Raw genomic sequence first — 16,996 nt, 5'->3', positions numbered from 1 at the left:
GCTTTCAGAGAATCTTTATTCTGAGGAACCTGGGGGAACAAATGGGGCCCGGGACACAGAAACAATGTGATAAGACAATTTGGAAGTATTAGAAGGGGCTGTACTAGAGCCCCATGAGGTAGAATTAGCTCAGGCTGCCCCTTTTACCACCGTCTCTCCTTTTCTTAGAAATGGGTGTGGAAAGTTCAGACCCATTTGATAATAAAGGTGACCACTTCCTATTACCTGCACCCCTTCCCCTGCACTTCCTCTGCTCTGACCTGTGCCTGAGGTGGAGCAGAATCACCTTATTTGCTGCTCCCTGTAGCCCAGTCAGCTGTCCTGAGATAGGATAAAACCAAACCAAGTGGTGCTGTTGGATTTTCTTTTTCCACCCTTCCCCTCAACAATCAACACCAAAAAGATGGAGGGGCTTCTCTCCATCAATGACCAGCTAGTTGTCTTCTAATTCATTTCAATTATGACAGTATCTTCCTGCAAATAGTATCAGATCCCACAGACAGAGAGGTCTTATCCTAACACTGTCCCCATTAGAGAGCCCATTCATGCACCCCAGGTGTGTTATGCTTCTAACCCTGACAATAAATCAGACTTCCCATGACCTCCTCCTTTGGTCTAATTGGTTGCAGTGGCTCAGAGCTCAGGAAAACACTATTTAACTACATGTCCCCATTTATCACAATACGTGTTACCAAGGACACTGCTCAACAACCACATGGAAGCATTGTGTAGGATGAGGTAATGGGTTAGGAGCACAGAACCCCCATAACCTCTGGGGAGACATCATTTCCAGCATCATCCACAAATTCTCAAAGCCCTCAGAACCTAATACTTTGTTTTGGTTTATCTAATTATCTAGCATGGTTGAGTAACTCACTAGTTATTGTGATCAGCCTATATCCCTTTATGCTTCTTCGGGGTTGAGGGAGGCTGCACGTCCACCTCTCTCTGTGTACCTTGCTCCTTTTAGTGGCCAGGCTTATATTAAAGCTCCATAGGTGCCCCAACCTGTGTTACTGATGTACAAAAAACATTCTCTTTACTCTTGAGGTTTCAAGGGTTTGGGGAGATTTCTCCAGAATATACAAAAAAGACCACTGTATGCAAATCAAATATCACAATAAATGATATCACAATATCAAAGATGTTTAGGACCCTTCTGGGTCCTAGTAAGACTTATTGCATGGCCCAGTGTCCCTTCAGGCCAGAGGCTTTCCTTCACGTTGCCCTTATGTGTCTTCTTCCCTTTTCTGAGCAAAGCTAGATGGAGTCCCCATTAAAGGCACAGAGTTACAGCAGCAGCAGAGAAAGGTCATCTGGGGCCACCTCTCATTGTGCCTATTGTACAATGAAAACAACGTGAGGGATGAGTGAGTAACCCACGTGAGAATGAAGCTGATCCTATGAGGTCAGACTTGGGCAGGTTTAATGGAGATCCTTGGATGAGCCGAGCACCGAGTTTCCTCCCAGTAATAAAACGCTGGCCCCACCTGCTGTTTATGGTCCCCAGACCAGTGAAAACTAGGGCAAAGGACTGTCGTGACTGTAACGAGTCAAGTTGGTGGATTCAGAGTCATCCCATCCCCTGTTTGCTGTTGTTTCCACCCAGTTACTTTGGAGATAAATACCTGATTTATCAGACCCAACTTGCAAGCACGTTTGTAGATCAGAAGAAAAACAAATCTAAGAAGTTAATTCCACAAAGGCTCTGAAATTATAACTAAAAAAACTGAAACATTATTTCTAGAGGAAGTGAAAGTTATGTTTTCAGGGGAAGAGCATATTGACGAGGGACAGCTTGGAATGCTTGAATGTGGCCTCATAGCCCTTATGTGACAGATAGTCTTTAAATCTCCCTCCAGAGTCCCCACACCCATTTCTGCCCTTGTGGCAGGGCTGGGCTGCTTGACACTCTTCTTTGGGTACACTCTTGCTCCCATTAGTAAGAGTACTCCACACTTCTAACCTCTGGGAATAATAAAAATACTTTAAGACAATCTCATTTTGGATATATCCTATCAAAAGAAATAAAATGTTTTCCCCCTAATAAATAGACAATTCATTTTCTGTCCAAAAATGTGTCTTCACATTTTCTCTTGCTATGACAAGTGTTTTATTCTAGAACCATGGACTTCTATGCCCCAGATTTCATAACTGAATCAGACTGAGACTGTGCAGAGTGGAGTTTAGCCCAAAGAATGTCAAAGAAAGTTAATTCAGTTCCAGGGAACTGATTTCATGGTTTACCTGTGTGGGCACCTAGTGGTCTTTGGAAGTCCTGGGTGTGTGAGGAGAGCCGAGCCTTCGTTTGCCTTTTCAGAACAAAGCTTTGCTCCAAGTTGCATTTTGTAGCCAAGTAGAAATTTGCCAATTATTTATTTGTATGAGACCAATGTAAGAGATGACCTTTCCAGCAAAAATAAATGTGCTCACTCGTTCCTGCAGAGAACCTTACCAAGCCTTGCTACTCCCAGAAACAAGAAGGTGTCTTGCAGCACTGAAGTATGTGGGGTGGACAGAAGCTCATGCCAACAGTTACACATAATGAGAGACATGTGTGAGGTCCTAGCATAGTTCTCTTGGTGATACTTAATAATCCTCAGTGTACTGCCTTCCAGAATATTTGTGAATGTGTGTATATGTATCTGTGTGTGTATGTATGTGTGTGTATGTGTGTGTATGTATGTGTATGTGTGTATGTATGTGTATGTGTGTATATGTGTATATGTATGTGTGTATTTATGTTTGTGTATGTGTGTATACATGTATGTGCATATGCATGTATGTGTGCATGTGCATATATATATGTACATGTACATATGTGTGTATGTATGTGTGTATGTATATGTGTGTGTGCATGCATGTGTATATGTATGGATATGTGTGTGCCTGTGTATGTGTGTGTATGAAAAGTAACCAGAGGGCACTCATGCATGTTGGTCCTCAATTGATATACACCTCTTTTTTTTTCTTTTGAGATAAGGTCTCTCACTAATTTGGAACTCACCAAGTAAGCTAGACTGGCTGTCCAGCAAATCTCAAGGGTCCTCTGTCTCTATCTCCCTAGTTGTTGGATTACAAGCTTGTACCAATATGGCTGTGTGTGTGTGTGTGTGTGTGTGTGTGTGTTCTGGAAATAAAACTCAAGTCCTTATGCTTTAAAGACAAGCCCTCAACCGACAGCCATTCTCCCTAGTCCCTTCCAGAACATTCTTAATCTTGAAGTTGTAATTGTCTTACAGTCACCAAAGTTAGTGTTTCCCCAAATGTGACTATGTTCAATACATCAGCACCTAAAGGGACTGAGTCACACACAAGTGCATTGTTGTCATTTTAACAGTGAGGTATTTATTTATCTACTTACTGGGAGGATGTTAACTCATGTGTGATGATGTTACAGTTTTCTCTAAATAAAATTAACTTCAACAGAGGGATGATGTCAAGAATGTAAGAGCCTGGGAAACACAGCCATGGCAAATAGTACAGACAGCATGCAGGCACAGATGTTTAAAGATGGAGAGGCTCCAGAAGTCTTCTATGCTGGCACACTGAGCCTAGATCACCATCTCCTATGCTGGCACGCTGAGCCTAGATCACCATCTCCTATGCTGGCACACTGAGCCTAGATCACCATCTCCTATGCTGGCACGCTGAGCCTAGATCACCATCTCCTATGCTGGCATGCTGAGCCTAGATCACCATCTCCTATGCTGGCACGCTGAGCCTAGATCACCATCTCCTATGCTGGCACGCTGAGCCTAGATCACCATCTCCTATGCTGGCACGTTGAGCTCTTTCTTTAGGTCACTTTATGTGGATTTGGTTTTCAACTTGCTTAGAGCTGTTGGCCTCAACCTCTGCTGACCTCTCGAATCCTGCCCATCAAGTGACTTCCTGGTCACTGGCTGTTTCTTTCAGAGGCCATAGCCAGAGGGAATACCTTTCCCATGATCCCCTTAGAGCTTGAATTCCTCAACCTTCCTAACCTCAACTTTGCTATAACCCTTTACAATTCCTCATGTTGTGGCGATTCCTCAACCATAAGGTTATTTTTGTTGATATTTCATAACTATAACTTTTCTACCGTTATGAATTGTAACGTAGATATCTGTGTTTTGTGATGGTCTTACAGGGCCCTTTGTGATAGGGTCATTTGACACCCCCCACCAGGGATCGCGGCAACCCACAGGTTGGGAGGCTCTGGCTTGAAAGGCTTTTGTTGTCCTTCACCATTTTCTCCCCATCAGTCTGGTCTCCATGTCCCTTCAGCTGCAAACAACAACAAAGTCTAATGACTAGCAGGTTTGTCAGGACTCTCTTCAGAACTGTTCTCGCATTGGGAAGAAGAACATTTTCTTCTCAGAGTCTCAGCTGTTGAATCTACAACATCTGCTCACTGAGCCACGAAGCTGGAGGGACGGGGGCATCAGCCTCTCAGTCAAGCCTGTCCTTCAGGTCACCAGTGTGAGATCCCTCTATGGAGACTCCCCCTCAGACACAGACTCACCACCTCTGCCCGAGCACTTACTGGACCACGTCACTCTGTTCACATGCCTTCTTGCTGTCCTCTGGGATTACTGGAGGGCAGTGGTTGCTCTTGTTGTTTGACGTGTGCCAAGCCCTGGTCTAGGAACTGGGATGGAGGCAAGGGAGAACCAGGACATGCCTTTACACTTCTGTGGCTGCTTATAAATCTATTGGTTACACACTACTGTACAGCAATTTACACATGTATTTTCTGAAGAAGCCAGGGGTATGCAAGGAATGTCCCAAATTTGTCATCTTTGTAAGATAAAGACTTTGCTAAAAAAAACATCTACACTTGCTTCTACACTTGATCTTAGCCAAAAGGCCAAGCAACAATAACTTTTCTTCAGTCTGGGGAGATGGCTCAGTCAGTAGAGTGCTTGCTGCACAGCATGGGAACCTGACTTCGATCCCCTTCAGTCCAGGTCAGAAACCAGACTTTACAGTGAGTGCACACGTGCAGTTCCAGCGCAGACAGGGAGATGCTTCCAGCTCATTGGCCTGTCTGTCAGTCTAGCCAAATGGGTGAGTTCCAGATTCAGTGAGAGATGTGTCTCACACACACACACACACACACACAGAGAGAGAGAGAGAGAGAGAGAGAGAGAGAGAGAGAGAGAGAGAGAGAGAGAGGGAGAGAGAGAGAGAGAGAGAGAGAAACAACAACAAAGCCTTCTCAGTCTTCATCTTAGTCTTTTCCTTGGTGTTATATTCTCTAAGCATCTTGCCATCATATTTCTGTTCTGCTTGTCCAAAGATTTGTAAAGATATATGTCTGAAGCCCCTAGCCTGCTGTATTTGACTCCTTTCTTAGTATATATATAGGAAGGGATTCAAGCTTCCTAAAAAACCTTGCCATTTCAAAGGAAGGTCTAGTCTTGTGGTTTTTGACAAAGGGATCCATCGCAGGTGGGGTGCAAAAAAATATTGTGCCACTATGCAATGAGTAACTCAACCCTCTTCCTGTGGTGAGCTAGCAATATGCATACAAATGGCAAAGGTTAGACTTGACTCAGCAATGTACATAGCCATCAGTGTCCTCCTCCTACATGTTCTGAGATTCAGGGAAGGGAGACCCAGAGCAAGACAGATGGAACTCCCATTGTGATAATGTGTAGAGCATTACACAGTGCTGTGCCTACTGCCTTGGCTCTTGCAGAAGGCAGGCTTCTCTCTGTAAAGTGTCACTAAGACAGCTAGTGACTCTCACCAGAAGCAGAAAAAAGTGTTCCCAGAGCCTACATGTGCAAGAGTAAAACCAGCTGGATTCTAGCATAGAAAGAGATAGAAAATTCTAGAAAGATAATTTCAGGTACGTTTAAAAGATTTTCTATTCAAATACTAGTGGAAAACCAGCTTGACTCTCAAAATTTGCTAACATTTAAGGATTGAGGAGAATGATGATCATTGACTTTTATTTCTTTGGCAGATAGCTTTGAGTCATGCCTGATGTTTTATGGCCAGATTGTTGCAACCATCCTGCTTAGTGTTTTAAAGGCAGTGTTTACAATAACATGGCGTGTATGAATGGGAACATGTTCAAGTCAAACACCTCTGAGAATCCAGAACTGTTTGGATCCAAAGGCGTTCATTGCCACCCACTACTTCCCCGTGGTAACAAAACCTCCAGAGGCTATTAGTAAGGACTCTCAAGAGAGAAAACACGGTCTTTGCTGCTTCTCAAAGCCAATGAAACGTACCAAAGGCTTTTCAAATACCAAAGACTTCAGCATCTCTTGCCAACCCTTTTCTTCTCAGTACTTGCTCCAGTCTGTGACACTGGACTGTAAAGGACAGTCCCTCTGGAGGGGTTGGTCACTTCCAAGGAGCAGAGAGCAAAGCATTGTTCTTTGAAAACAATGTCACACATTTGTTCCGATAAACTGTCTGGGACAGGGTAGAGAAGTGTCTCTTATTTTCTTTTTTTAATTGACATAGTAGCGGTAGAGATTTGTAGGTTTCTTGGCCTCTGGGTGGGATTTTAAGGACTGCCTTGAAGGACAAATTGAATTGACAGGTCACCTGAGTCCTAATGCAAGGTTTGTCACTAGCAGTAGCTGCTATTTGTGATACTAAGGACAGGGCCTAGGGCCTGCTAGACAAACACTCTACCATGAAACTATCAACTGTCCTATTATTTTTATTTGGAGTCAAGGCCTCACCAAGTTACCCATGTAGCCCAGACAATCTTAAATTGCCATCCTCCTGCTTCAGTCTCTCAAGTAACTATGTTGACAGGTATAATGGTTACTCTTGATTGCGAACTTCATCAGGTTTTAGAATAACCATAAAAACTTCCCTCAGTGTAACTGTGAGGGTCTTTCCAGAAAAGTTTAGCTAAAGAAGGACGATCTACTCTGAATATGGGCTTCAGCATCTTATGATCTAGGATTCTAGCAGTGAATAAAAAGGAGAAAGTGGGCTGAGGGCTAGCGTTTATTCCCCTTTGCTTCCTGTCTGTGGATGCAGTGACATCACACTCCTGACACCCTGTGATATGGACAACACATTTGAATCAAACAATACCTTCTTTCCCTGTTGCTTTTCTGGGGAATTTTATTACAACAACAAGAAAACCAACTAGTACATCAGCCATTCAGTTAGCTGACTTTGGATGTGGGCCCAAAGAAGCTGGACGCGCAGTCCGTAAGGCCGATGACAACAATCGTTGTTTTATTTTCACCAGATGCTGGTGGTCTGACTGCACAGGATGAAGTTACTATGTTTTTTGGTAAATTTAAACCCAAGTTTGCAAGCTAGTGATCAGATTTGGGTTTCATATGCATTTTATTTCTATCTTCCCTTTCGTTTAGCTTTTAATTATTTACCAACATTAAAATTAAGGTCTCAATGCAGAACCTTCTAGCACAGTGGTTCTCAACCCATGGGTCACTAACCCCACAGGGGTGGCATATCAGATATTCTGCATGTTAGATAATTACATTACAATTCATAAACGTAGCAAAATTACAGTTATGAAGTGACAATGGAGTAATTTTATGGTTGGGGGTCACCACAACACAAGGAACCATATTAAAAGATTGCAGCATTAGGAAGGCTGAGAACCACCGCTCTAGCATGTCTCAAAAATTCTTGGTCTCATTTAGCCCTCAAGTTCTTCCAGAGCAAGTGCCCCTGTCTATCATCTGGCAAGAGCCCTGTGCTCTCTCCCATTTGTCCCTAATCACTGCAGAAGGTGGAACTTGCAAATCCCATTTTAAAATTTTATTATTAACCTGTGTGTGTGCATGCGCATATGTGGGTGCACATGACAGTGCCCTGTGGAGGCCAGAGGAAAACTCTGTGGTGTCAGTTCTCTCTTTTCAGCTTTCTGTGGGCTCAGGAAACCGAGGTCAAGTCTCCAGATATGTGAGGTAAGCATCTTCACCCACTGAGCCATCGTGTGAGCACAGCAATTCTTATTTTAACTTTTCTTCATATTCCCTGGATTGGATGAGATAATGATGCTTCTTAAAGCGTCTTAAAGCCTTCTCTAGTGTGTTTCTATTACCTGGAGGCAGGTTTATGATGACCACACAAACCTGTTTGGGTTATTCCTAGATGACAGGGGGAGAACAAAAAGCTGAGCAGTGCGTGATGGTCCTAGAGTGTTCCTGACTGCAGTGGCTGTGTTGCAGATGTGCAGAAGGGCATAAACATCTGTATGCAAGACGGAGAGGTGAGACCTCACAAGAAAAAAAGAGGTATTTCATTTCCGTTTCATTTTTACTCTTTTAGGTCCATGTCACAAACGGCGTGCGGGTGGCTGCTGTACACAGCTGGGCTCCTTGTCAGCGCTGAAGCATGCAGTCCTGGGGCTGTATCTTCTGGTCTTCCTGATTCTTGTGGGTATCTTCATCTTAGCAGGTAAGAGCAGTCCTTCTCTGTCCACACCTTTGGGGATGAGAGAGGAAGACTCGGAGGCTCTGCTCCCATTCTCACTGTCATAAGCTCAAAGGCTGCCCTTGTTGCTATGGAAACCACAGAGGAAGATGCTGGCTGCTCTTTCTGACTGGACATGGCTCTTCAGTAGCATTGTCTTTCCATGTGGGATAGACTGGCAGGGGAAGCAATCTGAGAATGTGGAACCTCTGAAGCCACTAGGAGATATCCAGTTTCCCAGGGTGACTTCTGACTGTCCTTGCATCATCATGGGGCATATGCCTTATTCCAGGACTCCCCAGCCTCTGAGATGTGGTGTGTTCTGAGCAGGCTGGGGTTTATCTTAGTTCTTTCCCTGTGGTATCATCAAAATAGTTATACAGCACCGGAAGCCTGCTTCCTTTGCAGTCACAAGGCGCTAGAATAGATTCTATCTCAACTAAACAGGCTCTTCCATCATGTTTGTTTATGAGATTGGACTTTGATGGGTACGGTGTAGGGAGGGGGAGCACAGCCTGTAGCCAGGGCAAGGCAGGTTGGAAGATTTAGAAAGGGATCCAGGGGAGAGGTGGCGCACACCTTTAATTCTAGCACTGTGGAGGCAGAGCTAGGTGGCTCTTGTAAGTTCAAAGCTAGCCTCATCCACATAGTGAGTTCCAGGAGAGTCAAGGTTATATAAAGAGATATTGTCTGGAAAGAAGAAAAAAGAAACAAAGTAAAAAAAGGAAGGAAGAAAGGAAGAAAGGAAGGAAGGAAGGAAGGAAGGAAGGAAGGAAGGAAGGAAGGAAGGAAGGGAGGAAGGAAGGAAGGAAAAGACAAGAAAGGGATCCAGTGGGAGCCTGTTGACCTGCTCCCAGTAGCCCGGTTTCCCACCTGCAAGTCATCTCACCATGATAGAGACTGTAAAACCAGGCTCTGGCAGTCTCTCCTTGGCTCTCTTCAGAAGAAGGGCCACTCATTTATCACCTTCTCAGTGGAGATATAGACTATTTGACAAAGTAGGCCAAGGGAACTCTCTCTCTTACATGAGAACCTACTGTGTAGGACTGAGACCCAGCTAAACGTGGGCCGGGGGATTATCAAGGAGTTTCTGCTCTAGAAGCTGATTCAGGGTCAGGCGACTGAAGCCCAGTCAAGGCGAAATGCAATGGGCTCTGTGCTAGGATGTAGGTGGTGCTGGGGTGGTGCACTCTGGGAAAAATGGCTGTAGCATGAAAGAGGGTGGGGTTGTTTGGAGCGAGGCTGCTGACCAGGCAGAGCTGACTTGCTCAGGGTGGGGTCCTTGAGTTAACTAGAGGGCAAGACTCTGGAGGTTCAGCCCTTACAGATGACCCTTTGCTGGAAACCCTACGAGCGATGCCCAGGACCTCCCTGATCTTGACTCACTCGGCATCAAATGGGACAAGCCACTTGGGCATTGTAATAAGATAGTTGGTGTTGCCTGTGCCCTTAGGTTTCCATACTCAGGGTCTCAGGGGTGGTGCCTGTATCACCAAGCACTGCACTGAGGGTGGCCAACAGCAACACTGAGAAAAACTCATGATTCATCCCAACGACCAAAGGATGGTGTCCAGCGAGGTCTACCATGGGCCAAGCCAGCCAGGGGATGATTTGAACATGTTCTTGGGCTGTTTGGTGAGAGCTTGGGATCTGAGTCTTGTGGTTTTGGCTGCCAACACCATAACAAATTTCTGGAATGTTTGGAAAGTCTCTCAGCCCAGCATGAAAGCCATAGTGTTACAACTACTCTGAACAGAAACTTTTAGGTGACCAAAGGGGGGTTTCCAGGAGAGGAAGAGGGGAGGGAAGGGACCTGGGATAGGACTCCAGAGGCCGAGGGCGGGAGTGGAAGGACACCATCTCATCTTGAGAGAAACATGGAGGGGAGGAACGTTCTCTTCTGATATCTGAAGGGCTGCTGCCTGGAGAAGGGTAGACACATTCTACTTTCCTTGAAGTTGGACCTACAAGCAAAGGGTGAATATCGTGAAGACTGACATCCATTCAGAGCAGAGACATACTCTCTGAGGGCCAGTACTGTACAGCATGACACAGAGAGGCTCTCTTTCTTGGCTTTGTGATCAGAAACGATTTATGATGATGTCCTGTAAACTCAGAAAAGAGGGCAGGGTGTGGTTTCCCAATCCCGCGAAACTGCTGCCAGGCTTCCTTGTCTATTCAAGTTGTCCAAACTTGAGCAGGGTTTTTACGTTATCATTGTCACCTTTGAACCTGTAAGTTTTGCCGTAATGTATTACTGCCTGTACTTGATGAAAATTGAGCAGATTAGAACAGATCTCTTGGCTCTGAGGGTGTGGCCACTGTCATCTCCCTAGGTTCTTTTCTGGATAATCATGTCAGCCTCTGGGGGAGGTGTCATGAGGGAAGCCCACGGAAGTACAGGCAGCATAGTCTCTCCCAATGGAAGGAGAATGGGGTACTGAGCACAAGTCTTTGAGGAGGTTCTTACCTGTCTTGGGGGAGAAGGTTTTTTGATGGCCTAACTAAATACTTCTAAGATGTTTCTTCCTAGGAGATACCAAGATGGTGGGAAATGGGGGACAGATGGTTCAGGGTGATCCCAAACTTATAAGACTGACTGCCTCTTAGGTTCTCACTGTGGAAGCTTCCTCTCCGGCAGAACTTGCTATCCACACCCAACATGCTCTCCTGTATTGTAGCCCAGGCTTAACTAGACTTCACAATGTAGCCCAAGTTGGCCTCAAATTCTTGGTAATCTTCTGTCTCAGATTCCAGAGTGCTGGGGTTATCAGCATTCACTACCATGCTCAGCCATAACTCTTTCTTAATGGCAACAGTTGGCCATTGCCATCACCATCTTCAATCATGAGAATTGTTCAGGGTGCTCAGGGTGAGTTTAAAGTCTCACACACCCACAGACACACATACAGACACACACAGAAGCACACACACAGAGACACACAAACACACAGAGAGACATACACACACACACACACACACTGTAGCTTATGTTACATAGCAAATTTATGCAAAAAAAATGTCCTATTCCTAAAGCTAGAGCTTTGGCGTCCTCAGACTAAGGGAGATCTGGCCAACTGTCATTTGAACTGAGGGCTCACTTTTCAATCACTTTGTTTCAACCAAGTTGATCCCTGAAACCTGCAGACGAGGAAGTATGCTTAGAGCATGCAGCCTCTGTGCTGTAGATTCTGATCACATCAGTCATCTTGGAGGTCCGAGTGATACCATCAGTCTTTGTTAAGACAATCCTGTGACATTCTGCCCTGTGTTTGTGGCTGCTGTCAAGGCCATCGCCCATTATGTTACAGAATTCTGACTCTGAGGTTAGCAGAGACAGTTTTCCTGCCTGGTTGCAGAAGGAGGTATACATTTGTGAAAAGTAAGCTTGCTTTCTCCCCAGAAGGCTGTGAATCTTAGGTCATTAAAATCACTTTGGAGGAAGTAATTAACTTGGACAGAGTCAGCTGTCACCTGTCATACCTTGTAGGAATTTGGAAGTAATTAAAATGAGAACTGAGAGACAGATCTGCAGTTCACCCATAGAAAGTACATAGACCACAGGGAAGGGATTTTGGGGGACACCTCATGTATGTTCCTCTCGAGGCCTCTGCATTTGCCCTTCCTAGGCCTGCTCTCATTGACTCCCATCATGATGTATTTCAGTCTCCTCATCAATGTCCTCAGTCCCTTCTAGAACAGAGAAGGGTGTTGTAATTGGCTTTTCCTCACAGTTTTTCATCTGTTTGGTTTGGTTCTTCAGGTGCCTATTTTCAAATGCATGCATGGAGGAAAGAAGGAAGGAAGGAAGGAAGGAAGGAAGGAAGGAAGGAAGGAAGGAAGGAAGGAAAAAAAGAAGGAAGGAAGGGAGGGAGGGAGGGAGGAAGGAAAGAGACAGCCTTGGAAAAATGTTCAAGTGGGAAAAAAAGATGGTTATTTTCACTTTAATCAAGTATCTAAATATATAAATATTGAATTTCCCTTCCAGAACATTTGGCTTGGAGACTTAGAGTTATATAGCTGAGGATGTGAACACATATTCATCTCAGTATATTCTGAACTCTGTAGTCTTCAGAGAGAGAGAGAGAGAGTATTAAGACAGAAAGGGTAGTGAAGCAGTTCACACTGGAGTGAGTGTGGATCTTGGAACCAGCCCCCCACCCCGACCCCAGGCTTGAACTTTAGGTTCTCCACCACCATGTGATGTTGGCCACATCACCTGATCTTTCTGTAACCTCTCCTTTCAATATAAGGGTGGCTATACTGAAAGTAGGGGAAGCTGGCATTCCGACTTGCCACACTGGGTTCCTGTGAAGATTAAATGGGTCAATATATCTAAAGATGACACCCACCCAACATAGAGAGGAACTGGTCTATTTCAGCCATTGATACTGTCACTCTTTTCCTTGATTTCCTTTCCAGTCAACTAAACTGAAATGTAGTTTTGGCTCATCTCCTGTATCCTGTGCTCTCAGAACATCTCTCTGGTATATGGATATTAGATTATTTACTTATAATATCAGCAGAGTAGACCTGACTCGGTGTCTTGTCTTTTCCTTCCTCCCCCCCCCCTTTTTTTATTACCATGACCTTGGCACATTTTCCATCACAGCCTGCCCACACACAAACCTGACACGAGACATCTGATCCCACTGATGGTTTTCTGTCCGATTCCACTCCATCTTTTCTAGTTTTTAAGACAATCCCAGCCCAGCCACTCATTTCATAATCTCAGAATGGAACACAGCCATAGTCTAAAACATAATGGGTCAAATGACAGTTTTATTTTTTCTCCATGTCTTTCACATATTGTAATAAGAGCACTGTTCCCACTAGGCTCTGGGCTCGGAGGCCAAACTTGTGGTTTAACTCCAGGCTCCACCACTGAACGACTGTGTCGTCTTGGGGGTAAACAGAGTAACCTTTAATATTTCTTATTTCCTCATTTATAAAATAGCGCACACACCCCTGTAGGATTGCTGTGAAGATTAAACAAATTAATATGTGAAAACTCTTAGTTCTTGGCACAGGAAAGGAACTCAAATGACCATTAGATTATTATTATTATTAACAGACTTGGAGGGATTTTGCTTGAGAATAGCAAAAGATCATCGGGCCCACTGGTTTAGCCTAAGCACTCATGACTTGTTGCCCCTTACGCTGGTTGTAATGTTGATCAGTTAGAACCCCTAGAGTGAGCAAGCCCATTCCCTCCAACAGCAGTTCCTCAACAGACCTGGTTTAAGACCCCTGTGTATGGAAATCTCACTCTTTACATTTGCATATTGAAGTTATTGGTATGGATCCCTGTTTCCTTCACTGTAAAAGTGCTCTTTCATGATAAGGCACTACTACTTCTTGTTGTTGTTGTTGTTTTGTTTGTTCAAGACAGCATTTCTCTGTGTAGCGTTGGCAGTCCTGGAACTTCTTATGTAGAGCAGTCTGGCCTTGAACTCACAGAGATCTGCCTGGTTCTGCCTCCTGAGGATTAAAGGTGTGCACCACTGCCCCATGACCTCTTGTATTATTAATTCCCTGTGTGTAACCAATACTAAATTAATAGAATAAGCACATGGTCATTTTCCATCAACACCCATTCTCCCAACAAGCTCCAGGCTTGAGAGATAAACATAGGCACTGCTCATGGTGTGCTGTGGCCATGGCAGCCTGTGCGAGGCTGAGGCAAGTGTGTTCTGGCCTATGGAGTTCTTATTATGGAATAGTATGCAGCCCCCAACAATCATGGCCATTTCCCACCTCTCTCCTGGATCTCTTTCAAAAGACACACTTCGTGGTAGGAGCTCTCAATTTTATGCAAAAAAAAAAAAAAAAAAGGTTTATTGGTTTTGTTGTTGTTTCAACTTACATGCAGATGTTGTCAGGGATCCCAGTGAGATGTCATCACATGGATTCTGCCAAACATTGCAGTCTGTTGCATCAACTTAACGAGTGCAGATATCTGTCATTCGGTGTTCTTGTGCCAGTGTCCCAATACAATCCCCACTTCATAGCCTGCTGCCACATGTACACTTTTCTGGAGAATGTGACCAAAGGCTCACCAGCTCACATTTTTACTTTCACCCTTGTGCTCTGAAAGAAGAGACAGGTGACTTCTAGGGTCCTTAGATCTGACCAACACTCACTTGAGAGACTACTGCTCCCCTAAATCTCACCTCACTCTGCTGGGTTCCCTGCCTGTCAAAATGTCTCCCATCATCTCTTAGGTCTCAAATGGTAGGAAAAGAAAGGACCAGAATAACTTTGAAACCATGACCCCCCAACCCTAACTATATCATCCAGGTTGATGCCTTTGACTTCCCTTAAGGTGAGGAAGGAAAGGGACAGAAGCAAACAACACGGTGACAGCAAGCTGCGAAGTTCTCTCTCTGGGTCACCAATAGAGTCCTGGATACCAAACAGGGAAAGAACAGAGAAATTTCAGCTACATCTTTTTGTTAGGCAAAGGACTGCATCTGATTACCACCTATTTTTACAAATAAAGTTTTATTAGAACGCTGCAACCCTCATTCATCCACATATACCCTTGGCTGCTTTCACTCTATAACAGCCAAGTTAGCAGTACTAGCCATTAAGTGACCTACAGAGGCTAAGGCGGAACATGTCTGACCCTTGAGAGGAAGGGTTTGGCAACTCTGCTTTTGGCCTATGTGCTCTGCAGCTGGCTCCCAGACCCTCTGTCTGCTTCACAATTTTCATAGGATTTCAGGTAGATGTGTCATCCCCATGAGGAAGCTAGGAAACATTTTATTTTCAGAGTGAGTTTTGTGTTGTGGTCCATGGACCCACAGGGCTAGGGTTCAGGCCTGGAATATGGAAGGGTATCAGGAGACCATGGTGTTTCCTCTACCTGAGGCTCCTGGTGTGAGGTAGACTCTACTGCCTGGTGGGGAAGCACAGGAGCAATGGACACAGACTGTGGGAGAACAAATCTTGGCTTTGCAACTGATTATGGACAAGAGATTCCACAGGACTGATCCTTAGCGCTCTGCCTACAATGAGGAAATGACCACCACACACACACACCACGCATGCACGCACACACATGCATGCATGCATGCACACACACGGGCATGCACGCAAGCAAGCACGCACATATCACCCTTCATTCCCCAATTCAGGAAATGGTGGGAAGTCCTCTGTGCCCCCCTACACACCTGCTCAGAGCTCAATCTACCTGTCTTTCTGCCTTCTGCTGGGGTTGCCCAGGGCTGCTGAGGAGATTCTGCCACTAACTGGGGGCCGTGAGTTTGGACTGGGATTGAAGCCAAGCAGCTGGCATGCTTTTGTTTCCACATTATTGGTGAGAAGTTGTAAACGCATGGAATTTCCTTGCTAATCCTGTAGGCAACATGACTTGATAGGCACACCCAAGGACTCAGAGCCTGCCTTCATCAAAGCCAACTCATCACTTCCCAAGGGCCAGCCAAATGCCACACACTGTGGGAGACACGGGGGGGGGGGAGAGGAGGGGGTGGAGGAGGAAGAAGAAGGGGTGGAGGTGGAGATGGAGGAGGAGGAGGAAGTTTAGGAGGAAGAAGAGGTGGAGGCAGAGGAAGAGGAGGTGGAAGAGGTAAAGGAGGAGAAGGTGGAGGAGGAAGTGGTGGAACTGAAGGAAGAGGAGAAGAGGAGGAGGAAAAGGAGGAGAAGGAAGAAGAAGAGAAGGAAGAGGAGGAGGAGGGGGAAAGAGGAGGAGGACCAAGGAACGGTCCTAGCCATAGAGTTCAGGCCTGGTGGTGGAGCAGACAGCCGTGACACAGACAGAATTAGCAGAGATGTTTTGGATTCAGCAGACCAGAGTTCATGTCTTAGCTTGATTGTCCTTTAAAAAAAAATTTTTTTAATTATGAGTACATATATGTGTCTGTGTGTGAAGGTGTGTGTGTATGCCTGCTGAGGTCAAAGGCCAATCCCTCTGGAGTTGGAGTTACAGGTGGTTGTAAGCTACCCCTGTGGATGCTGGGAACTGAACTTGGTCCTCTGCAGAGCAGAATGTGCTAGTAGCTACTGGGCTGCCTCTCTAGCCCCAGCTGGATCATCTGTGGTCTGTGATCTGGGGAAGTGAATTAAGCTCCCCCACTACCCCCCCCCCCCCGAGCTTCATGCTTTAAAAGCATTAAGACAGAGATGTGAGTTTCCCCTTACATTCCAGGCTGTCACCTCTAAAGTGCCTCTGCAGGTTGCCTGCCTTATACCAGGAGAGTCCTCAATGAATGCTTCCCTGCAGAGCTCAGATACTCTGAGGAATAATCACTGTGTGCTCTTGGCTTCTCACCCCAACCTGTACATCTTGGGGAACAAGGATCTCAGTCCTGGGCTGCACTGTCTTCCTAGTGACCCATGTCACTATTGTGTCCTCTGGAATTCTCTGTCTTCCCCTCTGATCCTTCTCTTGAATCCCAATCTAATACATTTCATGACCACTGGGTTACATCAAACTTAGCATTTAGACAAAACTTATAATTTTCCCACCCAGATCTTTTTCTCTCCCAGTATCCTCCATCTCTGTAAATGACCCTGCTCTCTACTCAAGCGTGGGTTCCAAAGAGAGGAATCCTCCTTGCACAAC

At 45.2% G+C, this 16,996-nt stretch overlaps 1 protein-coding gene across 1 annotated transcript in view; it reads left to right on the top strand.

The window, feature by feature from the left end:
- Scara5 (scavenger receptor class A member 5) overlaps positions 1-16,996 on the top strand; it is a 94,786-nt gene that overhangs the window by 13,535 nt on the left and 64,255 nt on the right. Inside the window, exon 3 of the mRNA XM_034497983.2 lies at positions 8,266-8,394. Coding sequence (XP_034353874.1) covers positions 8,266-8,394 — 129 coding nt within the window. The remainder of the gene's footprint in view (positions 1-8,265; positions 8,395-16,996) is intronic.

This window comes from Arvicanthis niloticus, chromosome 3, assembly GCF_011762505.2.
Source record: "Arvicanthis niloticus isolate mArvNil1 chromosome 3, mArvNil1.pat.X, whole genome shotgun sequence".
Taxonomy (NCBI): Eukaryota; Metazoa; Chordata; class Mammalia; order Rodentia; family Muridae; genus Arvicanthis; species Arvicanthis niloticus.
Note: the sequence above shows the minus strand (reverse complement) of the source record. Positions and strands in the feature narration are given on the sequence as shown.